The 26257-nt window shown below is 32.3% G+C and overlaps 2 protein-coding genes across 4 annotated transcripts in view; both read left to right on the top strand.

Moving 5' to 3' along the window:
- Window positions 1-5269: 5269 nt before the first annotated feature.
- Window positions 5270-16171, top strand: LOC143245345 (uncharacterized). The gene is made up of 3 exons (XM_076491588.1): window positions 5270-5561; window positions 11160-12942; window positions 15074-16171. Exons 2-3 carry the CDS (start codon window positions 11170-11172, stop codon window positions 15383-15385), a joined length of 2085 nt encoding a protein of 694 aa, XP_076347703.1. The 5' UTR covers window positions 5270-5561; window positions 11160-11169; the 3' UTR covers window positions 15386-16171.
- Window positions 16172-24198: 8027 nt separating this feature from the next.
- Window positions 24199-26257, top strand: part of LOC143245270 (uncharacterized) — a 61860-nt gene continuing 59801 nt past the window's right edge. For 2 of the 3 annotated variants that reach the window (XM_076491431.1, XM_076491454.1), the window contains exon 1: window positions 24205-24335. The gene's annotated coding sequence lies outside the window, so the exon portion shown is untranslated. Of the gene's footprint in view, window positions 24336-26257 lie in introns of all 3 variants that reach the window. The other variant, XM_076491459.1, reaches the window with a different exon arrangement.

Consider the following 26257-nt stretch of genomic DNA (forward strand, 5'->3'; position numbering starts at 1 on the left):
CTAACAAAGGATATTAAAGTTTCAGTTTATTTAAGTTAGACTAAATACAAATATTTAAATACCCTAGGGGCAGAAAATGTCAAATATCCACTAAAAGAACAAATAGGTAAAGTGACTAAAACATGACATTGTTAGTAACCCCTAATCTTTTCTTGCTGCCACAGCAATGCAGAAAGTAAATAATATCTTAGAAAGATTTTATGTTACTATAAAAGGTACTATGCCTACATACCAAACTAATGCATACTCATATCTGTATAATATCAATTTAACTTACAATCTATATGGTCTTGAAAGGGAATGTTTTATTTTACTTTATAAGTAAAATGTTTAAACTATATGTAAATATTACATCTATCACATTAACTACCTAATATAGTACAGTTTTGTTATTATTTACTGTACGAACACCAGTTTATCTTAGTTATATATATAGTTATATATAATTTTTCACGTTAATCCAAATGTTTCCAACTACTGATATTTTCATTTCTAAACGAAAATAAGTAATAAGACACTACAGGGTATCCAAAAATGAATATACAAAAAATAAAGTTGAATAACTTTTTAAATATTTGGGATAATAAAATTCAAAACCAAATATCTCATGAAGACTTGTAAGTTTTTGTGTTATTATTTTTATTACATTATTATTTAAGAATATTATATATCAGATTTCAAAACTGACCCTATTTTTGAGTAAAATAACTCTTGTAGTGTTCACCGTGTTTAACCCCTTGCCAACAAAAGTCTACTATGATAAACCAAAGGGTCAAGAGGAACTAAAACTTTGTGTCCGTGATGGTGTCGTATTCATCCATATAAGTGTGTTGGAAAGAATGTGAACGCAGAATTAGGTTGATTATAACTAATGATGAAGGACATATGGAAGTTTATTAATTAAATAAAATTAAACTTGCAAGCCTTTAGAAAACGTTTTGAATTTTGCTGTTATCTCAAGTAACATTCTTTTTGGTATAAGAATTTTTGGACACCAGTATTAAATTTATATTGCCTATGTTTTGTTTTCCTGGTTACAGCAACGATTATATCATGCTTTGTCAGACGATTTTCTAAGCACACTACTTACCGTAGATCAAATTCTAGTCTCTTATGTGAACATTTCAGATTTACGATTATAAAAACCTAAGTGAAATAACTAACACCTACTAATTTCATAATTTGTCATAGCATCCGATAGGACATCACTGATTCTATGATTTTTTTTTGTATATGATTTTTTTTGTATATGATTTTGAATTAGGTGTGCAAGAATAAAGCTCGGTTTCTTTACTCAACTAAACCCCTTGAAATGACATTGTCTGTGAGACACGTGTTGTAGGGTAATTCCAAGAGTTACCATATAACAAGAATGCAGAGTTTAGTTTATAACTTCTGTTTTTCTACATAACAGTAATTCTGAACGACATCTTTGACAAAAGATTTTGGGTTAGTAAGTAAGATCACATAATTTTAATTTTGTAAGTGTGATTTTATACAGGTAAGTTTAACGCACAAGTATTTTATCCCTATATCAAATTTATAATTATACAATATGCTTGACGCCAAAAGGTTTTCTTTTATTAGACATCAAGATTTAAGTTTAGCCCAGAGAGATGATGAATAGATTTTATTTGTCGCTGGTATTTGAAACAATGTAACAAAATGCTAAATGTGTATTCGTGGCATTATATTTCTCAAGATTTGTGGTTTTGAAAAGGACTTTTAGTTGTAACTCCATTAAATCGTTTTTGGAGGTGAGAAATAATTAGACATCTCGCCATAATTAAGTCCTATGCCTTCTGTTAAGACTGTAAGTTAAAAAAACCAAAAACATTACATAGATGTTCTTGGGATTTACTACCAAAAACACTACCATAGCCCTCATTTCAGCCCATAGACCACAACGTGGAGTTAGATCTGTCAAATGACTACATTATTCTAGAAACCATACATTCTGCCAGTATCTCCGTATATTTGGAAGAATCTGTCGAAATTATTATGAGGTACAAATAACGCGATTTAACACTTTCTACTCATTTTTCTGTGTGGGATTAGAGAGCAAAAGAATGTCTACTCTTGGTTGAAGGTGCAGAAAAAAAGACTTGTACATGTTATGAATATGACAGAATAATAATGTTAAGCAATTCAGAATACAATTTACATGCGTAAATACTTTAACTTACGTTCTAGCTCCAAAGCGAACATTTCATGGGCAATGACTGACTTGTGTTTGACTTTCTTTTTCTTCTTCTGACAAACACAAGTAACATCCTTGGCATATATCATTCTTAATGCACAATATAAATATCACTGATATGGCGTAATGAAAATAGAATTTCATACTTGTGCGTTTGAAATGTCGAGCCTGGTGGTCAGCAAACTTGACTCTCAATCAAGATTCCATTCCAATCCATTCATTGAATACGCTTGCCTTTTCAGCCATGGTGGAATAGGAAGATGAAGATCCATTTCACTGTTCGTCTATAAACCCAAAATTGATGGTGGTTGGTGTTTAGTCCAACCAGTAATATCTACATTAGATACTGTTAGTGCAGTTTGAATTCCTTTGCGAGAAATTCTTGGAAACGAAGAAACAAAATCGTACAGTGTTCTTATAACGGACATTAAGAAACTTTTTAATTTAGAAGTTAATAATCCTTTGTTCGCCAAAATACAAAAATACTGTATTTAGTATATAACTTCAGCATTTTGTTTCTATAGAATACAATTAACCCTTGTAACTTAATATGGGTTTAGCTTAAATTTAAAATAAGTGTTCGGCACAAAGAATGTTTTGGTAGCTTTATATGTTCTGATGTTAAAATGTGAAACCTTGTTACTTATTGTGTAGATGAACAAATTTTAAAGTTAAATCTGATATAGTGACAGTTTTGGGCTCGTCACTTCAAACATTCTCGCCACTTTAGCTTGGAGGCGTTATAAAGTACGGTTAATCCCACTATTCGTTGGTAAAAAAGCAGTCCAAGAGTTGGTGGTGGATGGCGATGACTAGCTGTCTTCTCTGTAGTCGTACACTGTCAATTTAGGGACGGCTAATGCGAATAACCCTCGTGTAGCTTTGTGTGAAATTCACAAAGCTATATACAATACTGGGTCTATTGGAGCTCTATGTCTCTCAAATTACTACTTACTAATGTCACCTGTTAAGTATTACGATTTATCTCGTACGAGCCTCCAGTTTATTATGTTACGTATTACGAATAAAATAGTCTTAAATTGCCTTAAATAATTATTTAAATTTAAAAGGTAATTAAATATTGATATGTGTCCAATTTTTTACGATGTTTATCAAAAAGATTAATACACACAGTTTTATTTCTTAAAACAAATATATTTTAATATATAAACAATAATATCATTCACAATAATGGTTACTACAAATAATAATTTATATATAAAAGTTTTACAAGCAATATAGAGTCTTATATCCAATCCTGAACTTATCTTACCAAGGGCGTTATAATGTTCGGTCAATCCCACTGTTCGTTGGTAAAAGAGTTGGCGGTGGGTGATGATAACTAGCTGCCTCCCCTCTAGTCTTACACTGCTACATTAGGGACGGCTAGCGTAAATAGCTCTCATGTAGCTTTGCGCGAAATTCGAAAAACAAACGAGCAATTTCCCCTCCATGATAAAATGTGTTTTAATAACAATGTATATTGTTTAAACGCCTAAAGACAGCCTTTAAATTAAATATATGGAATGAAAAATATTTAACTAAAATAATTGGGATTGCACAGGAATTCACTCAAAACATTAATAGGACATTCGATCAAAACTTCCTTTGAAAATAAATATATTCCTGAAACAACACTCAAACAATTTTTATAGAAAACATTTATAATAAGCAAAACAAATGATTTCGCGATTTTATTGTTATTAATATTGTTGTTTCACAAACCTACACCAAAGTTGGCTAAGTATTTTGTACAAAAATCTAGACAGATGTACTGTGTGAAGAACTGTGAATGCCCATAACCTATTCAAAAGTTTGTTAGTTTTTATTAGAAGTTCATTTTCGTGGTTATAAGTACGTAACAGATGTGATGTTTTTCTGAGAGACCGTGGCCCGTCATAGTTAGTACGCTTGACTCGCAATATTAGAGTCGTGGGTTCGTATCCCTCTCCCACCAAACATGCTCGATTTCAGCTGTGTAGGCGTTATAATGTGACTGTCAATCCCATTATTCGTTTGTAAAATAATAGCCCAAGGGTTGGTGGCGGGTGGTGATGACTAGCTGATTTCACACTAGCTTTTACTGGTAAATTAGACTCGACTAGTGCAGATAAACCTCGTGTGAAATTGAGTGAAATTCAAAACAAACCAAACTGAGCGGCTGGTTTGTACTCGACGAGTGTTTACATGAGTTTTCGTGTAAAAAACAGCATATAAGATAATTGAAAACTGAGAACTTAAAATTTACAAATTTGTTCTTGTTTTTAATTTCATGTGTAGAGAAATAAGAATCATTGAAAAGGTACAGAAACTAGTTGAATCAAAATACAAAAGTTGGTTGTATTTTTAAGCCTACAACTAGGGACTTCAAACAAGGCTGAAAGCAGTTTTTACATTATTTTCTCAAGTTCCAAATCCATATTTTGACTCTATTAAAATTGATAGGACAAGGGATCAAAATAGGGATATTTAGCATGAGAAAATAATGTAGACATTATTCCCAGTCATATTTGTTTACTTTGTTTTAGAATCATTAGTTATAATTTCTGCATTTTGCTTCAATTTGTTTGTGTTGTTTAGACGATCTTCATTCAACCATTTTAAAAGTAATATTTTTTACTAATCTTGTAGTATATATATTCTATGGGATTATTTGATAAAGGTGGTTAGAGCACAGATAGCCCTTTGTGTAACTTTGTACTTAGTTACAAACAAGAACAACGTTTGATAAAGCTTAATTATTTTTCTGCAAGAATTTTCTTCAGCAATATATTTGTATTTCAGCGACCAAGGTAATAACAATGGTCACAAGATATTCCTGTCAGTGTAAAGGCTCAGAGCTTTTTGGTGTTTTTTTGTTTTTTTAGCTAGGAAACACAGCAACAAAAAAGAAACGCAATCAAGAATGACGAAAAACAAATACGGAAGATAGATCAGGAACTAACAGCTTCGTGCAACGTGACTGGTGGAAAATATTCGCAATTTACTTCCTCATTGCATAGCCGGGAAAAAGAGGATTAGTAACAAACGAAACTGAATATACAAATAAAAAAAATCAGTAAAAAGAGTATCTATACCTTATAACATTTATCGTATTTTTAATTGCGAATCTATTAACAAGTTTAATTGAAAATGTTATAATTACAGCTTTGAATGAATTAATACAGTGATCTCTTATCTCTGTACTCTTTCAATATTGCAACCAATGATGTAACTACATTCGTTGATAATATATATTTTGACCCTGGTGGTTTTATCTCATAGAATTATAGAATATTTTATGTGATAACGTAAGGTATTATACAACGCCGTCAAAGCCACCGTTTAAGGTCAAGATTTTCTAAGCTGAAGGAGTAATTTGGTTAGTTCTTACAGTATTTACATTTCTTGTGTTACATGTTTAATTTATAAAAAAACATATGTATTTATGTTCATTCAGTTTCAGAACTTTAGTTTTGAAACTTCAGTTCTGTATTTTTATATTTCCACAAACTTACGAATAACGTTAGTAATGCACTTTTTGTTATTTTTATTGATTCAAGCACTTAAAAACTGTGGGAGTCATGAATATTTTAAATGACCTAAAATGTAAAATGACAAAAGTAGTTCAAGTTTTACGTTAAAAAATTTAAATTATAAACTGAATATGTCCAGATGACAAGTACTTTTACTGATCTAGTAGTAATAACTAAAGCTAAAGTTACTTATCATATGTATGTTCATATTTCTAACTCCCACTAATGATTTTGGTGCATAATATAATATGATCTACGATATTGACATTTTTACTTCTTATTTGAAAAACAAACAAACAAACACACCTTTATTTAGTAATCTAAGTTCATTCGTATTAATGCATTTAAATGTGATGAAAATGGTACTTTAGCAACTTTTTAATTTCTTACATTACTCAGATTTAAACATTCGATACATGGTTACATGATTTGTAAAGATCAAGATGATTTTTCACGATAACTAAAAAGTTTGTTTTTCTTGAATCGACAGAAAGTGTGTTTCTAAGTTATTTGCTATAATGTTTTTTTTATAAACTTCATAGAAGAAGCAAAGTATTTGAGTTCAAGAATGGACTTTGTTTCACGCAGTAATGCTTGTCTCGTTTATTTTATTTATGATTGATATCCAAGTCCGATAACATTATTGAGTTTGCCTGCGATCCGTTTCAATATTTTCATCTAGCGTAATCTAAATATTTATAAAGAACTGAAATCCAAGTCTTCTGTCGTGAAAGGGAAAAATATCCCTAAATACGAAAGTAGTTTGTCTATCGTAAAGATATTGTCTGTTACCGCCTCATTTTATTTGGTAAGTAGTTTTCGCTACCGAGTGACTAACCCTTTCTGCTTACTCTTACGCATAATATACTTTTACCCATAAAATTCTAAATAAAATGATCAAAGGAAATCAGCTATTTTGTTTATTTGTTTTAGAACAAATCCACATTGGGTTATCAGGTGTGTTCACAGCGGGAAAATGAACCTTGAAGTTTAGCACTCTAAGTCAGTAAATTTAACGCTGCACACCGAGGGGTTTCTAAAACTATAAACATACTTGTATCATTTATAGATGAGGTAAAACCAAATGTCTGATTTTTTCGTCAAGCTAGAAGTGATACTACTATCTTGAAAGGGTTTTCACAGTTATGTCTTATTTATAACCTACATTCGAATGTATTAGAAAACTAGAAGTAAAATCTCATATAATTTTCTAAGCATATCTGATCCTAACATCATCATTATGACACGCAGCAACTTTTAACTTATGAAAACTTACAACAGTATTACAACATATTACAAAAATATAGCTGTCAAAACTTCCTTCTGCCTGATGATTTTCAGGAAGCAGTTTTCAAAAGAAATAGGGACCCCTTTGTAAGTCGATGTTCTGTTGACAAATTGTTTTCTGGAGTTACCTGTTTGAATGTTCTCTCACCAGTGTACTCCTAAATGATTGCTTATCTTTCTGAACTATGTAAACTAAATCCCAGGTTGTTTTCAGTACAGTATATGTTCCCAGGTTAGGAACAGCATGTGTTAATGGCTTTAGGCTGACGTTTTCTACCTTGTACTTTCTTCTTCTCAGTGCTTTCACTGTTCATTAATTTAAGGGCTTTGAGATAATATGTTAGCATTCACATGCTTCCTTGCAATGTGATGAAACCATGTTGCTATTAGGCCTTCTGAATTATGAACATTCACCAGCCAGTTCAGAGCTGTACGATCAGTTTGGCGTATAAAAATTTTACCCTTATAAATAATGACTGAAGGCTAATGAAGCACTTAGTAGCTCTTTTCAAGTTATACAATACCTACTTTATGTAACATTTAATTGCCATACTAGGTAGTGTTCTTTTCGATATCGTATAGGTTACTTAACTGTTCCTAATGTAAAATCCCTAACATTCGTATAAAAAATAAGCGGATCTTTAAGTTGTGAATATGCCACTACAGTAGATTTTGTTAATTTTTATTCCTTACTAGCTTTTATTTTATATTTTTGGCAATATATCTTTTCCAATTGTGCTCGAAATTCTTAGTATATTGTGGTTTCTTTCCTCCATTATGTGTAACTGGTTGTCTGATCAATCCTTTTATTTCTTTTAGGATATTAATAGCGTGAGTTAAAGTTTCAATATTTTTCAATCTGGCAATCCCATAACTTTAAAACGGTGTCTGTTGGTGTATATTTGTGATGTGAGTAGATTCTAGTTCCATCACCATTAGCAAAACTTTCTTTAAGGTTGTACACTTCCTTTGCTTCAACCTTTTCATATCCTTGTTTGTTATGACATATATTAGTTACATGCCAATGAATCTGTCACTTTGTAGTTAGCATCTGAATAAAATGACTGGGCAGGTCTTTCCAAATCTTCTATTAATTCGGACAAAGCATCTTTTTTCCCTCCATGTTCTATTCCAGAACTTGTCTTTGGACATTTCTTTTTGGTGTAATATTTGAAACCAATAAGATAAGATGACTACCAATGCTTGATAGTTTTTATGACTTCCAGCTGAAAGGCTGCTTAATGTTATCAACGTTGGTGCTTTAAAATATACAGAAATATGTACCGCTTCTTGTTCACTATTTCACCAATTCACTCTTGAAATACTTTTTAAACTGTGCCTAGAGCTCCTGGAATCATGATACCTTCCAATTATAGCGTATTTCCTATTAACCAATGTTGAACGTGGCAGCTAAGTTCTGGAACTGTATTTGTTATAAACAATCTTCAGGAAAATGCATCAGTACCAGAAGGCATACCAGTGGTGGTAATAGATGTAGACTAAATAACTTTCAAAACTGTTAGTGTTTTTATTTAGAACTTATGAAGTATGTATACTTGCTTTAATCTTTGCATCTAATAATTAATTCTTCATATATTTATTCCATCATTTTTCACCTTGTTAAATTTTTCTCTACTTTTCTTTTGAGTTTATTATTTTTTTCACTACAGACGCTCCATACTTCTTCAATGTTATTGTTATAATCGCTCTGTGCAAAAGAGTTGTCGTGGCTTAGTGGTTATTGTGCTTGATTTGTAATCTGCAATTTGATGTACAGAACCTTGTCTCCAGACATGCTTGCCTTTTTACCCTCAATTCCACTACTAGTTGGTGAAAAGTTGCACAAGATTTGGTAATGGATGATATTGACTAGCAGTCCTACATTTCGTCTAGCGCTTCAAAATTAAGGAAAATTAATGCAAATAACCCTCTTGTAGCTTTAAGGAAGAGTTAAACTGGAGAAGCTTTATCTTGTCTTCAGTCAGATTAATTTGTAATTTTAGCTCTTTCACATATATTTGGTCTCTTTGTTGTAACTTATCTTTTACATTACTGTTTCTTGTGTCCTGAGTGTCTTATATCAAATCCACATAGGGCTATCTGTTGTGTCTACTTAAGGAAATTGGATCCCTAATTTTACTGTTGTAAATCTGAAGACTTATCACTGTTCCACTGGATGTCTTGACAATATTTCAATTTGATGTAAATTTCTCCTTCGTCGATTTTTTTACCTCCTAATTATAATTTTCGGTTTTTTAATGTTTTATCTCGTTCATCCTGTTTTTTATCATTTCCTTATTGCTCTTCTTTAATTACTTTGTTTGTTTTTATTTGTTCCTCCTTCTATTGTTTCATCAAATCTATTTGAGTGGGCGTGTCCTTGGCTAAATTCCAGTAATTATGAACCCAGTGTCTAGTTCTGGAATGGTATAATGTAGTTTATTCGCCAAACTAAACAAAATTTTTACGGGAATATCAGTTTTTTCACACGTTCTGAACTGTACGAACATTTTCTGCTCCTCCAATTTTTGGTTATTTGTTTATAAACAGTTTATTTGTCATTTAGTTTACATAAAAATTTATGTAGATGTGTGTTAGTATAACATTTATAATACATACTATACTTGTATTAGCCTAATCGTGATACTTTTTAAGTTATGAGCAAAAACCACTCGTGACGCAGGGGTACGAACACTTTCTGTCGTAACTTTATGCAAGAATACTCTAATGCTTTTATTCTTATAACAGAAATAACCATTATTTTAAGAAGGGTTTGATGTGACCCTGGCCCCTGCCAACAACTGGAAAGACAGTAGTTTTCTTTCTTTCTTTTTATTTTTTGTTTATCGTTTCATTTCAATGTGAGTTTCATGCTAGGAAAAGTATTCCATAGCAAATACGGTCTACGTTTCAATTTGTTATGAATTTTATGTCATACTCTTTCCTAGGATCCCTTTATTGGCTACTCGAAAGTTTGATGGTTCATGCTGCTAAAACCTTTGTTTAGATACCCGTGTTTGTTGAAATGTTTATCCAAATCAATTCAATAAGGTCAGGGGCGTAGATCCTGGGGGGAATGGGGGTATACACCCCTCCTTCGTTTTATGTGGGGGTATGGTGCATACAATCATCTCCCCCCCCTACAGTTTGGTCTGTTGAATTGTTTTATTGCATCACAGGCCTACAAATTGTGTGTTTGTTCTTGTGATTCTCGTTTTCTTACCAACCGAATTACATAATTAGGCATAAATGTAGGCTATTTCAGTAGCCAAAATATACATCTTTAATATAGGCGTGCTTCTAAGCTTTTCGATCTGAGCGATAGTTCGTAAGCATCAGTCAGTAGGCCTAAGTATGCATGCAAGTATCGTGGCAACAATATTACTCTGTGACTGCATGTTTATAGCTTTCAGGATCACGTAATCAGAGATTACCAATTTGCAAATTGAACAGTCCACATAAGTGGTTGCAAAAATCATCCCTCCCATCGGATATAAAAAAATCTATGCCCCTGAATAAGGTCTTGGCTTAAATGTGCAATCTTGCAGGTCTTGTGATAAAGTGCATTCCAAAAGTAGTTAATGCAGTACTAAATCAGATCTCATTAAAGTTATCGAAAGAATACAAGCTTTAAAATTTACAGATATTTGATGTAATTATATTATAAAACTGACCCAGTCTTGGCTGTGATTTAGTAGTCTAGTATTTTGTATTATACAATAACATTTAAATTATTATGCATTGTATATGTATATAGATTATCATTATTTAGAAATAAGTTATAAAATTTATTTTCCTTAAAATATAGAATAATAAATAGTTTTAAATTGTAAAATTACTTTTAGTTCTGAAAGTTAGCTATAGAGAACGCTCGGGTAGGCTTGCGTGAAATTTATCAGAACAAGTAAAATGATAATTTCAGATTAATTTTAAGTGTCTGCCGCATTGCCTCCCCTAAAAATAATGCATTAGTAGCAAATTTACTAATATACCAGAGCAGTAGTAGAGCATCAGATATATTCATCAAATATAAGACTTTGTTTTCTGTGCTGTTAGTATAACTAGAAAAGTTTGAACATTTATTATTATTTGTTTGTAAAGTATTTGACAAGTCCGATTATTACATTAGTAAACGAAGTTTCTTTTTGTCATTTTAGTTTCTTTACAATGGAGACTGAAGAGGAAAATAATATTTCAAAGCTAAATGAACAAGTAAAATCTGTTACTAGAGAAGAAGATATCAAAGAAGATATGTTTCTAGAAACGATTCCTCACATCAACTGGGAACACTACTTAATTCCTGCTCCAATGTCTATTGCGCTCTTAGGAGAACTGATGTTCATAACTAACGATACAGATTTCAGTCTTGAGAAAGCTAAACCAGAAAAGGGATTTCAATATATACGATATCCATCTTCTTTTTATGCTTCTTTGGCTCAAGTCACTAATGCTGGATGGGATGCTTTTAACGAGGCTCACAAAATCATGGATCAAATTCGCTTACATTCTGCCAATGTCCCCGTATATTTGGATGAATCTATCAAAATTCTTACTAAAGGAACTAGTAAAGACATTAAAAACTTTCTACCCATTTCTTTGGAGGGAATTAAAGACATTGCAGACAGATGTTTAAACTTGGCTATAAGTACAGAAGAAAGATTTACTGATGTCATGAATTTAACAGGAGAGATTTTGGAAGCTTGTACATTTTCCAAAATGACTTATGAAGAAGATCTTCGTGAAACAAAAGTACAGTTGCAAATCATCAAAGATAATCAAAAAGCTATCGAAGAGGAACGTTCCATGGCCAGAGATCAATTAGAAGATATTAAAAAAGAAATTGAATCAGCAGAGAAACTTTTTGAAGAAGTTATGAAATCGTTTCCAAGTGGGTTGAAATTAACTGGTATATCTTTGGCAGAAAGTATTGCAAATGGTGTGAAGAATTTTGTAAGTGGATTATTTTCTGCATTTAGTAGAAAAGAAAAGAAAAAAATAGAAGAAGAAGATGATGATCTTACGAAAAGAAAGACACAATCAAGTGAATTTAAAATGGATGAAGCCACACGAAAAAGCCTTAACAGGGCTTGTTCTAAAGCAGAAATTATTCAACATCTTGCTCAAAAGTTACAGTTTTTGGTCTATGATGATGATTCATTGGATAAAGAGGAACTTCGAAGAGGGGACACTGAGATTTTTGTTGCTTGTTATTCTCGTAGAATTTGTAAAGAAATCAACACGGAATGTACATCATTATTGCAAATGAAAGCTGTACGGATACTTAATAAAATGATCGGTATCTGTAAAGATCTTGAAAATATTAAAAAGGATTTTCAGGTTAACCAAACAAAACTGATAGTGGAGAGAATAAGAGAAATAAATGGTGAAGCAATGGAATTTGTCTCAGAAAGTAAAGAAGTGTTATGTTCCACTGCTATTGATAGGAACCTACCAATGCAATATAGTATTAAAGGATATGGAAAATATATCCAAAGTGGGATCGAAATTTTCAAATTTAAGTTGGAGCATGCAAGTCAACATTTAGAAACTGTGAAAGAATCATATGCTTCTTCTTACGAAAAGCTAGTGGATGCCAATAAAAGACAGAAGGAAGATCTGGCAGAAATGGCTAAGTTAAACATAAAAGAACTTAATTTTGAACAAATTAAAGAAACGTTACGAAAAGGATTGAAGGCATTTGGAGAAGTGCGGCATCAGTGGGGAATGATGATTCAGTTCTTCCAACTGATGTCCAACGTCATTAAATGCACTTTTAGCATTTCTTTAAACAAATACATCAAGTACGTGGGGAATGAAGAATATTGTGGTCTAGAAGGTTACGATATCAGTGATTTTATGAGAGATATGATTTATCAGCAAACGTTTGAAGCTGCTAAAATAGCATATGTAGTCAATTCGATTTCAGGAGTGTACGTAGAGGTAGGTGTGAATAACCAATAAAACATGATTGTGTTTGGTCAAATCATTACAACTGCTGTTATTAGCCAATAACTTATTAATATGGTAAGTGACATGAATATGTTACACAATATGCTATCTCGGTGCATAAAGTTAAACATATAGTTTTTGTAAGCTAATTGATATGAAAGTATTCCTTGGCACAGCGGTATGTATGCGGATTTACAACGCTAGAAACCAGGCAGAGCACAGATAGCCCCTTGTGCAGCTTTGCGCTTAAATACAAACAAATTAACTGTGTTTCTGGACTTTATTGCTAAAAAACCGGGTTTCGATACGCGTGGTTGGCAGAGCACATATAACAAACTATGTAGCTCTGTGCTTAATTAGAAAACAAAGAAATAGATTGATATTATTAACGAGTTATTACTATTTTGTGAATTTTCTCTCTTTTTGTAGTGTTGCATTCATTACTTAATAACCAATAATCTGGTTGTTTGAAGTTACAAAGGTAGATGTAGGATTTGTCCTTTCTTCAATGTTTAACGTCGTTAGGCTTAAGGACGTGCGTAACTTATCGGATACAAGATTTTACGTATGGTTTTATACGCTTCTTTTTCATTTAGAAACTAAATAATTAAAACACATTATATTTTGTCACACTTTTAACAAATTTCATCTTGTATACCATCCTCAAATTATATATTATCTATTAATAATATTTTTACGACGTCATTATTTCGTTATATTTCACACTGCGGCAGTAAAAAATTAATTTTTTATTTTTTATTAGTGTAAAAGTGTTTTAGAACAACAAAGGAAATACTGTGCCTCTGAATAATATTAGAAATCTTGTGAGTAAAGACAGATAAATAATAAATATTGATAATTATTAAATAATACTAATATTAACTTTTATAATTAACAGAAAATAGACTTCGGATAAGATCAGTGATAAAAAATTAACAAAAAAACATTTTCCTTGGCCGGGCATAGCCAGGTGGTTAAGGCACTCGATTTGTAATCCGTAGGTCTTGGGTACGAATTCCCTTCACACCAAACATGATCACCATTTCAGCCGTGGAGACGTTATAACGCGACGGTTAATTCCACTATTCATTGGTAAAAGAGTAGCCCAAGAGTTGGCGGTAGGTGGTGATCACCAGCTGTCTTCCCTCGAGTCTTACACTCCTAGATTGGGGACGACTAGTGCAGATAGCCCTCGTGTACCTTTGCGCGAAATTCAAAAACAAACAAACCATTTTTCTTTGCTCATCTTCGAAGTCACTTAGTGAAATAATAGTAAGTTTCTAGGCTTATAAGGCTAAATTCCAGGTTTCGATAACTGTGTTTGATAAACAAATAAATAAAAATTTTCAAACGTGCGTACTAGTCTATGCCCTATAATTAGAAAACAATTATTAAAATAAGTTGTACATAGTTAGAAAAATAGGTATACGTAAATAATTAACATATTTGCATTTGTCTGTTTTCTGTCCGACACTTTTCATGTACATTTCGTGATCAAACGCTACAAATCTCATATTATTAAAAAGGCCTTTGTTCGAGTAATCTAGAATGCACATTAAGTATTCCACTCAGAATTAGCTTACCTGTTTATACTTTATCAGATTTTCTAATGCAACAAGTGTGCAATATAAAAGCAAAATGTTACACTCATCGCTTGACGACTGGCTTCTAGTTCAATTATATTCTATTATTTGATTAGTTTAGCCTATAATACTATTATGACTGATGTTAATTACCTACCTTTTCTCTCATCTATCACGTTTTTCTTTTTTTAGAATTAAACATAAAGCTACGCAATGGGCTATGCGTACCCTGGCCACTACAGGTTTCTAATTCTAACAGTGGGGGTTCACAGACATACCGCTCTGCTACCATTACAAAATTATGGAAAGCTGGCTAAGGTAGTTTTCAAGTAGCTTTGCGCTAAGTGCAAGAACCTTATAATACATACATATGATATTTATAATATATATACATATGTTTAAAGTTTTTATGGAATTATATTTTGAAGTTTGCAAAACATAACCGTGTGGCATGAATATATATGTATTCAAATATTCAATATTTTAAACAAGTTGTTTATAGCATGTCCTAGATGTCATAAAAACACATTTAATTTCAGGTTTCAAGCAAATGCATAATGAACAGATTGGCCAGCCTTGGGTCACTCCTTGGGTTAGATGCAGAAAAGGATAAAGAGTTTATGGGTGAAGAACGAAAAAAACTTCATAATGAGTGCAAGGAAGCTCAAGAACAGATTCAGACGTTTGTTCTGAAGGAAAAAGAAAAACTGTATGAGCGTATCGACCGAAGAATTTCTCAATTGAAGCAAAACTTGGATGATGCTTTTCCAATGATTTCTGCAGAGACATCAAATCGCATTCAAAAATCAGTGGAGGCTGGAATTTCGGCTGGTAAAGAGTGGACGCTATAGGCATACGAGGCAGGGAACATGCCTTTATTTTTTTTAGTAAAAACAGACATTTCGACAGACGTTCAGACAGAAAATACAACTTCATAACTTCCAAATAGCCCCAAAAATTCCCTATACGCGTATGGTTGAAATAAACTGAAGACTTTGGCGTCCTTGACTTCATTTGATTTTTTATATTAGCTTCTTAACAATCTTAGATTTGAAAAATATAAGAAGGAAATTCTACAGGTTTTCGTTGTTTATTTGTTACCAATAGTAACTTTAATGTTATTTCTTTATATAAAAGTTCTTATAATGGGCTGAGCTAGAAACAAATTTCGTACGTAATTAGAAGTGTGTTTCTATATATCTATATCTGCTCACCAGTTTCAAATTAATGTGGGTTATGATTTAATGTTCACGGTCACTTTTGTCTTATGTGACACATTTGTTTTACTAGTAGTTCACAAAAAAATTTAAAATACCACTTTATATTATGCTATAATAGTCTATGACAAGAAGGACAATCGTCTATAGAATTCTCAGAGAATAGTTATTTCAAATTTATTGGATGTAAAGAATTCAGTAAATGTCTGTAAATGTATTGATGTGGGTATCAGGATGTTGTGCTTTCTGTTTAAAGTGACTTCTTCATTTGTATCAGATAGAGCTGCCATGAACAGCAGATTCGACTAGAAAATATGTAGAGTGCTGTGTTTAATATCTTTAATGAATTATTTAGTGCATGTGAAATAAGAAGACAAATGTAATGGAAAAAAAATAGCTACAATAAAATAGTGTGAGTACTTATACAGAAGACATCACAGTCGCTACTTTTAGTAGGCAATGTTTAGACACACAAATTTCACACTCGGTGCTGATCTTTGTAGAAATAATATAGTAACCACAATGTATGTACTTTCTGATCTCCTAGTAATACTGAACCAAGAAAACATAGTTCGATTTTACATGTAAACTTAATTTCTTTATCCAGTCGACAGCATCATTTCGCGACTCTTCTTCTCATAGTATTAGTTTTTTTTTATATATTATTGACGTTTTTTTTTATCTGGCCATTTGGATAGTGCAACCACTGAAGTTGCAATACTACCAGTAGTATATGTACATGTTTTCTTTTACTTTGGCCTGGATATTTACCTTAACGTTTTCATGTTATATTGACGATCATTCTACCGGTATTCATAACATGAGTAAGATGTCTCGCTAACAATGTCTTCTATGAAAAATATTTTACAAAATGGAAAGAGAAATCTAAAACCATAAGAGGATAAAAACAGATGTAAGTTAATGATTTATAATTTCTATAATAATGCCACATCATATGTGTTTATCTCAAATGTGCCAAGGAAAATACATTGCATATAATATGTATTAGAAACTTTAAATAAGTCATAACATATTTTTCGTAAAATGAATGAATCAAGCATAATTTATCATCTACAGTAAAACAGTGTAAATGCAAAGATACTGATTTGTTTCAGTCTTAATTACTGTTATTTGTTACTTTCATTGTCATTAGTTTAAAAGTATGAGGGGGTTCTACTCTAGCACTGACATCTTAGGATAACAAGATATCTTGATTTTACTGCATTAACAGTACAAATCACAATAATATGTATATTTGCATCTCAAATACACTGCATACTTCTAATATATTATACATTTACTAAAATCTATATTTGAAACATTGACCCTTTTAGTGCTGCCACTGACAAGCTACAAATCATATGTAATGGTCGCTTGGGGTCATGCACCCTCATTTGAATAGTTTGAAACCTTGCTTTATTAGAAGAAAAGAAACAAATTATTATGAAAAACTGTGTCTACAAGACATCTAATACTGGTACTCTCAATTTCGTCCATGCATTATTATAGTAAATCACGTTTTTGTAAGTAGGAGAAGCTAGAATACTCCTAAAATGTAGCCATATGAGTGATAGCTAGGACTTTGTACCTTATATCAAGTAAGTAACGTAAATTCACTTATTTCGGGTTTGGACTTTGTGTACAGAGGAAAACGATAAAATAACAAAATTAGGAATAACGTTAAACTTGGTCAAGATAAGATACATAAAGACTAAACATCTAGGCTAAACACCAACCTACGTTAAAGATAAAACACCTTGAACGAAACTAGTTAATATCAACTTGCTGAAATATTAAGATAACTGCTTATTCAGAATGAAAGCAATAGAATACAAGTCAATGCGCATTTCAAGTGTAACTTTAAAGAAATTGCGACTAGGAACTGTAAACTAAGGCTTGTAGGAGACTAGCTTATGAAAGGATTCTTGTACAGGTGGAAAATCATGAAACTGTTTGAGGTATACAACTAGGAAAGAAAAGTATAACAAAATATCAGTATATCTAATGACATAATGTTATAAAAAGAGTGTTCATATTCTGTTAACTATTGAGCTTATAATAAGTATATGTGTGTTTTTTTTTATAGCAAAGCCACATCGGGCTATCTGCTGAGCCCACCGACGGGAATCGAACCCTTGATTTTGGCGCTGTAATTCTGTAGACTTACCGCTGTCCTAGCGGGGGACATTATAATAAGTAATAAAAGTGATATTAAATTTTGTATTCAAAATGTGATAAGAGATACTTTGAAAAAAATTTGCGTTACACGAAATCTTATGGTATAAATTCTATTGTATTTGGTCTGGCATGGCCAGGTGGTTAAAGCATTCGACTCGTGACCTGATGGTCGCTGGTTCGAATCCTCGTCACACCAAACATGCTCGCCCTTTCGGCCGTTGAGGCATTACAATGTGACGGTCAGTCCCACTGTTCGTTGGAGCCCAAGAGTTGGCTGTGGGTGGTGATGACTAGCTGCCTTCCCTCTAGTCTTACACTGCTAAATTAGGGACGGCTAGCGCAGATAGCCCTTTTGTAGCTTTGCGCGAAATTCAAAACAACCCAAATCTATTGTATTTAGAGTTAAAAAAATAAATTTATATTCTTTACAAAACGGGTAAATAAAGTTTAGTATAAACGTGCACTACATCGAGAACTTCGGTCATAAAAAACCTAAAAATTTCACTCTTCGTGATTTTATTTATTTATCGAAATATCGTTATTTTTGTATTTCGTATGAAACTGAACCCATATAAATGTATGCAACAAAACTTGGCGGTAAACCCCACAGAATTAAATACATAATCTCTAAACACATATTCTTTTTTCAAAAGCTCGCCATTAAGGCGGTAAGTAAAATTACATCTATAGTTCCACAGTGTATTACAAGAGGGCAGATATTTCTAATGGTTTTTTACTCGAGGGCTATCTGCGCTAGCCGTCCCTAATTTAGCAGTGTAAGACTAGAGGGAAGGCAGCTAGTCATCATCACCCACCGCCAACTCTTGGGTTACTCTTTTACCAACGAATAGTGGAATTGACCGTCCCATTATAACGCCCCCACAGCTGAAAAGGCGAGCATGTTTGGTGCGACGGGGATGCGAACCCGCAACCCTTAGAATATGAGTCGAGTAAGGCACCTGGCCATAGCGGGTGTGCTTGTAATCTATATCACTATAGTGAATAGTTTCACAAAGTAACACCAGGGATGAATAATAGCAAAACATGTTACAACAGTGATGATTCTGAAGTTCAACGCTAGTGGTGGACTTCTAGCTAATCTGTGGATGTTTGCTATATGGTTTGCTTGATTGTCAAGTTCAGTAGTACTGTATAAATATACAACTATATTGCTTAACATATTAAAGTTTCAGCATGTTTATATGAGACTTAATACAAAGTGTTAAAATATCCATGCCTACAGACGAAGTTATCTACCTATTGAAAGCACAAGATATGAATGGATTGAAACATGACAATGTTAGTAGCCATAAAACCGTTCTTACTGCTATAAAAATGCGAAAACTAGATAATCTTTAATTTATAAAAACGCTCATGCTAACATAGAAGGCACAAAAATATAATATGCTTCCATACAATTTCTATACTTATATCCATACAGTTAGTGTAATTACGAATTACATGGTTCTGAAAGGGAATATTTTGGGTCACTTTATAAGTAAAATACACGAACTCGAAGTAAATATTATGTTTTACAGTAAACAGGTGTAATATAGTACAGTTTGACATCTGGTTTATTGTAACACGTCAGTTTATCTTACGACTGTGTGGAGGAGTTTTTGTATTAATATAAACGTTTATCACTGTCTATTGTCCTATGTTTTATATCTCCTGTTTTTACTCTGTGGTTGTTAAACTCTTGCTTTCAGTGACCACAGTAATAGTGACATTATGCTCTGTCGAATATTTTTTTAAACACACTACCTACTGTAGACCCATTAATGAATTGCAAATCACTTATACAAAACTTTTGTATTTACTAGAAAACTAAACGAAATAAGCTGAAACAGTTACTGTTTTATGTCTTATTATTATAACATCCTATTGAATATTATACCTAAATCAAAATGATATACAAGAATAAAGCACAGTGCATTTACTAAACTAAACACCATTCAAGTGATAATTGTCTATGACACAGTGTAATTGTATAAGATAATTTGAAGAATAATCACATTACGAGAATCCAATGTTTGGTTTATGTTCATTCTTTTTTACATAACAATAATTCCGAACAACTTCTTTGCCAAATATTGGTTTAGTGAGCAAGACGATATAGTTTTAACTCCAACTTAACTGAAACAGTTGAATAAATAAATCAGAAAATAAAGTATTTAAGCCAGTTCTTATCATTCATATAGATGCCAAGGTTTCTCTTAAACTCATTTAAGTTTACTATCTCCACAACGTCCGAAGGCAACCCATTCCAGAAGACAACAATAATGTCAGTAAAATATAACTGTTTTAGCTGAAGATGACTCACACCTTACCAAAATGTGATCCCTAGTCCTAGTACTCTTGCAGTTAATTATTGGAAAAGATGATGCATCAGATAAGTTTCCTTTACAGTTTTAAACACGTCAATCACATCCCGTTAACACTATTTCAAGAGAAAACAATTTCAGATGTCTCTGTCTTTCCTCATATGACAACCTCTCGATCCTAGGCGCCATTATAGTAACCATCCTCTGAACATTTTCAAACAATACAATATCTTTCCTAAGGTAAGAAACGATAGACTGCACACAATACTCCACATGTGGCCTAACCAGAGACCTGTACATAGAAATTATAACTTCTTTTTACTTGAATTCAATAATAAAGGTTGACACAACCTAAAATCCTATTTGCCCTTCCACTATCAAAAGCACATTGTAAGGTTAGTGTTTGCTTAAGAAATTGATTAACTATTACCAAGAACCCTTTTTTCATAAGTATAAAGATATTCCCATCCAAATTATACTCATAATTTAAATTATGATAGCCCACGTGCATTATAGTGCATTTATTATAATTAAAAGCTATGCCACATTTGTTTGCCTGATTCACTAAATGATCGATGTCCTTTGGTGAGCAGCAGCATCCTCGTCACAACTAGCAACATCTAAGATGCTAATATCATAAGAATGTTTAAGTAATTTATTGCTCCTTTCTTTATCTATATCAGTGAAGCAAATTGTTCGACAACTGGACCATGCGCACTCTGGTGATACTAATCCGACTTGACTGAACTCCATTTATAACACCCACTGCTTTTTTTTTCATTCAGGCACGCTTCTGTCCAATTTACTAATTTATCCTTCAAATCTATAAATATATTTTTTTATAAATTTTGTATAGCACATTGTTAATGCTTGAAGAAAATTCAGATACACTAAATATACACCATTACTCTCACCTGGTCAAGCAGTAAACATTTCAAAGCATATCAAAAGATTTGTCAGGTAAACTTTTTCATGAAACCATGTTGACTATCCAATACAATTTTAAACATTCTTTTAAATGACTTTACAAAGACATTTTTTTCAGATTTTTCAAAACTTTTCACACTAGTGATGTAAGACTAACTTCCAATCCTTCAACATCTGCTCACTATACACGCATCTACAAAAAATAGTAGCAAGTGGCTCACATACCCAGTTCTTAATTTTCTTCAAAACCCTCGAGGAAATATTAACTACTCCAGGAGCTTTATTTTTATTTAAAGTCCCTAATATTTTCTTAATAAACTCAGAATTAATGCTATTATTTTGTTCGAACTTGTTTTCATCCATCACCTGTTCAAGATGAAAAATACTGCTTAAATCTTCATTAGTAAAAGCGGAAGAAAATATAGAATTTAATATGTGTGTGTTTTTTCTTATAGAAAAGCCACATCAGAATCTCTGCTGATACCACCGCGGGGAATCGAACCGCTGATTTTAGAGTTATAAATCCGTAGACTTACCGCTGTACCAATGGGGGACATAGGATTCAATAACCCAGCCATCTCATAATCATAAAGTTAAGCATTTCCTTATTATCCGTTAATCATAACATCTTGTTCACCCTTATTCTATTTAAAGAAATCCTTGTTGTTAATTTATATATTTTCAGCTAAATTTTTATATGTATTTTTGATGTCCTAAATTCCTGTTTGACCAATTTGCTTAATCTTGCAACATATAGTCATACCAGTCAACTGCAGTTTCTTAAATCTATGATGCTCTTCTTTATTTTTAATTATCATAACTCTTCTGAGTCAACCTAGTTATTTTTTAACTACAGACACCACTTTATTTCTCTAAGGAATATGTTTAACTTGAATATTTAAAATATTATCTTTAATAAATTTCCACATTTAATCAGTGGCTCCAAATAGCTCAGCTGTCTAATTCACATGATATAAATAATTCTTGTCGTATACCTTCAAAGTTCATAAACCAAATATAATTATTCCTATTTGTTTGTTTTTGAATTTCACACAAAGCTACTCGAGGGCTATCTGTGCTAGCCGTCCCTAATTTAGCAGTGTAAGACTAGAGGGAAGGCAGCTAGTCATCACCACCTACCGCCAACTCTTGGGCTACTCTTTTACCAACGAATAGTGGGATTGATTGAACATTATAACGCCCCCATGGCTGAAAGGACGAGCATGTTTGGCGCGACGGGGATGCGAACCCGCGACCCTCAGATTACGAATCGCACGCCTTAACACGCTTGGCCGTTCCAGGCCCTCGTTATTCCTAATTCAATACGCAGCAAAACATCGAACCTTATAGAGCAATGATCACTTTCGCCCATTTGTTCCCCATTTTCTAACCTCCCAACAATTTATATTTTCGAAGTTAAAAATATATTTAAAAAAGAATTTTTTCTTGACCAATTAAAATAAATCACATTGAGCAATTTCAAAATATCTTTGACTCTATTTTTTCTCAATCGATATACCTGAAATTAAAATCGCCCATAATTGTTACTTTAGTAATAATAGAAATCTTAACCTCATATAAAGTTTCTAATTCATTTCATCAGTACCACTAGGTGGTCTGTACAAATTCTCACTAAAAGCCTTTTCCCTTTACATCCGCTAAAAGAAAGCCACATGGATTTAATCTTCTTGTTTTATCTTTGTTATCTTTGACTTTAACAGAATCTAGCTCACATTTTACATAAAAAGTCACCCCACTCATGTATTAAGAACTATATCCTCATTAAATGACCAATAACCCCGTTTTTCAAAGAAACGTCTGTATAAAAAATATCATTTCATTATTGAATACTCTTTGGATGTGCTTTTAAGACCCTTTCTTTCAAATCATAAAATACAACGAGGAGTTAGGTCCATTAGATGACGATTTCATTCCAGAAACCATATGATAGTGTGTTAATATTCTTGAAAGATGTGACGCTTTGACATATTTTCTATTTCCTGTAACAGTGTTAAACATGTCAAGAAATATATACTTTACTGATAAAAAGTTAAATTTTTGACCATTAATAAAACCGAGCGTTAAACGTTAAATTTTACAACGATCTTTATGTTTAATATTTCTGTGCAGCATAGGCTTGCGATGTATGCATAACCTATTAAGTTTTTATAAACCTCTCCTATTCTCGAACAGGTAGGTCAATAGTTCTCTCTGATACATAAACGATAATGTTTGTATCCTAAGAGAACACATAAGAAATGAACTTTGTATACCACACAAACTGTTATCAGTGTATGAGATATGATTAATCTTAAATATTAGTGAAATCTAGGTCAAGCTTAGTCTTTCATGATAAACTCTGTACATATATATGAAACTGAGAAACATTAACAAAGCTGCTGAAGGTAAAAAAAGAGATGGACAGTTTTATAATTAACTAGAATACTCGAGAAGCATGCACAATGTTAGTGTAATTTTCATTATTTTTCGTATATATAGGTGATAATGACATTGAATACATGATAAGTTAGCCACATTTTTATACAGAACTACAAACAACTATACTAAGAGATTTACATCTTAATGTAGTTCATTGTCTTGTCTTTCAACAAGATCAGGTTTTTGTAAAATATATAAATGTTACATAATTCTATCCTTTGACTATGCAAATGGGACACTGGGCATCCAACTTGTGATATGTTGGCTTAAAATTTTTATTTTGTTGTCAGTTCTTATTGTTGCTTACCTACAAACTTTGTATAGAAATAATGAAACTAGTCAGTTATGAAAACATTTTGTTTGAATTTTAAATATGGTGCAGAGTTTCTAGTACTGTCATGAAGGTCTGAGGTTTGCTTGTTGTTTGTGTTATTGTAATCAATATATGAGAATGCATAACCCGATAGGATACCTTACATCCAGACTCTGTAGCAGCCAACAGTACACATAACCCTTTAGACTTTGGACCTACATTTGAAACCACCAGCTACTTAATCACTGAGGGTAATGAAAAAGAAGTCATGGAATATAAGTTCAGCCAAAAGGATATTGCCTAATAGCTAGTCCTATCAATGAAAACCTATGCATTACGTATTCATTAAACCCAATAAAAGGATGAAGAGCCAAAAGATTAGAAGGTCCAAGAGAGTTATACTGTAAGTACAAACTAGAGAATGAGTAAACTGATTATGACGTTTCTCATTTAAATATCTTTAAAAATGGTACCTAGCCTTCATATGTGTATGGACACTCTTAGTAGTGTCATCCAATAACATGGCTGGGCAAGACTTTCCTTGAACTAAAAACCCCACTCAAAAGACAGTGCGTGAGCGGCTTAATAGATCCAGTTCTATAGTTTAAATTAATCCAAGGAGTACAATCCTTAGTAGCTTCAGCCACTGAAACATTTCCAATTCCAGTTTTAATGGTAACCACAACCACTACCATGACTAGTGTAATAATGTTCACAAGAACATCGACATCAGTCTTTTGACAGCAATCCCTGTCATGACTCTGTAAGAGAAGACTAAGAGGATGTAGCTTCACGCTAGAGTTAGGTAAAAAAAGCAACTCACACAAAATGTAATAATGATATTAAATAACCACCGTGAATATTAGTTTTTTAAGTGAATCATTTGTTGAAGTACAGAGATCCACGAACACAGCATGCGAAAGAAGTAAAGAGGCTTTGGGAAGATCTGAAGAATGCTGAGAAAATTCTTGTTTGAGTTAAAGAGGTGTGTTTGGGCATAGCTGTGATTTTGTTAATATATTTTTGTTTTGTGCATAAAAACAGATTTTCTCTTTTCTGGTAAAATTAAACTGAATTAAAAGGATTAGAATATTCAATTCAAATTATAACTTGTAACTAGTAGTAACTGTTAACATGAATGTGTTAGATGTGCCTAGGACTAGTTCCGTGACAGGTTTGAGATTTTTATGGCATGTGGCACCCAAAAATTACCCATCAAAAGTGTGTTATATGAATATATCACGAATTTATATATTTTGTAGTATTATAATAATTATTATGAATTATTTCTTTGCTCTGAATATATGAAGATTTTGTGAAATACATTGTAGGGAAAACAGTTAAGGTGTTCTTGTTTTAAGTTACCTCTGTTTCTTTGTCATTCTCAAAAGGAAATATAGCTGTTATTATCCAGTTAAATGATGTCGACAGTATTGCCCTTTTAGCGGTTGTTCAAGTGATGTCTATAGGTTAGGGTTCTATCTATGTGGTACATGAAAGTGATCTGTCACATGGGTAATTCATGTCGTTCTGAGTATATGAAGGTTTATTGCCAACTAAGATACACTTTGTTAGCTAATTTGGAAGTTCGTCTGCATCCGATCTGTTTAAGCGTGGAATAAGTTTCCAACTTGAATGGTTGAACAAAAGAAGATCATGTGATAAGTAATGTCCAAGATAATTATAATACAAAGTGTACAAACTTAGAAAAAGTTTGTGCTTCTTCTTAAGAATAACTATCAGACATTTTGTTTTACAGTTTCGTTTATATAACATCGATCCAGTCATTAAAATATTTAATAGCACTCCACAATTAAAATCATGGTCGAATCTCCAATTATTAAGTGATTCTATCCACTATAGCTCCGAAATTTATTCAGTTTTATTTGAGTAAACATTAAATTATCATTTTCTCGAGATATTTGGACCACCATGTCTCCTTGCTACATAATTGAATGACCCTATTAATGGGATTGTTTATTTTTAAGGAAAAATGTCACATGCTATTTAGTTTCATACAATATATTTGCCTTTTATATTCTACTTCTCTTAATTTTTGATGTAATATTGAGTTAGTTTCTTTCGTTATTTACTTACACAGTTACCACATCAAACTTTTATTTTGCATAAATTGTTTTCCGAGTTAACATCTATCCCTTAACGTTTCTTTTTTTAATTTAGGCATTTTAGTTTTGTACACTAGACAGTTATCTCACGAAATTTTATTTTGTATAGCCTGTTTCTCACCTGAAACAATTATTACACATTTTTTTTTTTAGAAATTAAATCCTTTTTATCCTAATCCGACAATTTCCTTTGTGAGAG

This window comes from Tachypleus tridentatus, chromosome 1 (assembly GCF_004210375.1).
Source record: "Tachypleus tridentatus isolate NWPU-2018 chromosome 1, ASM421037v1, whole genome shotgun sequence".
In the NCBI taxonomy this organism is placed as follows: Eukaryota; Metazoa; Arthropoda; class Merostomata; order Xiphosura; family Limulidae; genus Tachypleus; species Tachypleus tridentatus.

Excerpts from the sequence above, each read along its gene's own strand:
- LOC143245345 (XM_076491588.1), top strand. The coding sequence starts at position 11,170 with ATGGAGACTGAAGAGGAAAATAATATTTCAAAGCTAAATGAACAAGTA. Across the intron at positions 12,943-15,073 it reads TTTCAGGAGTGTACGTAGAG|GTTTCAAGCAAATGCATAAT; the intron begins GTAGGTGTGAAT and ends ATTTAATTTCAG.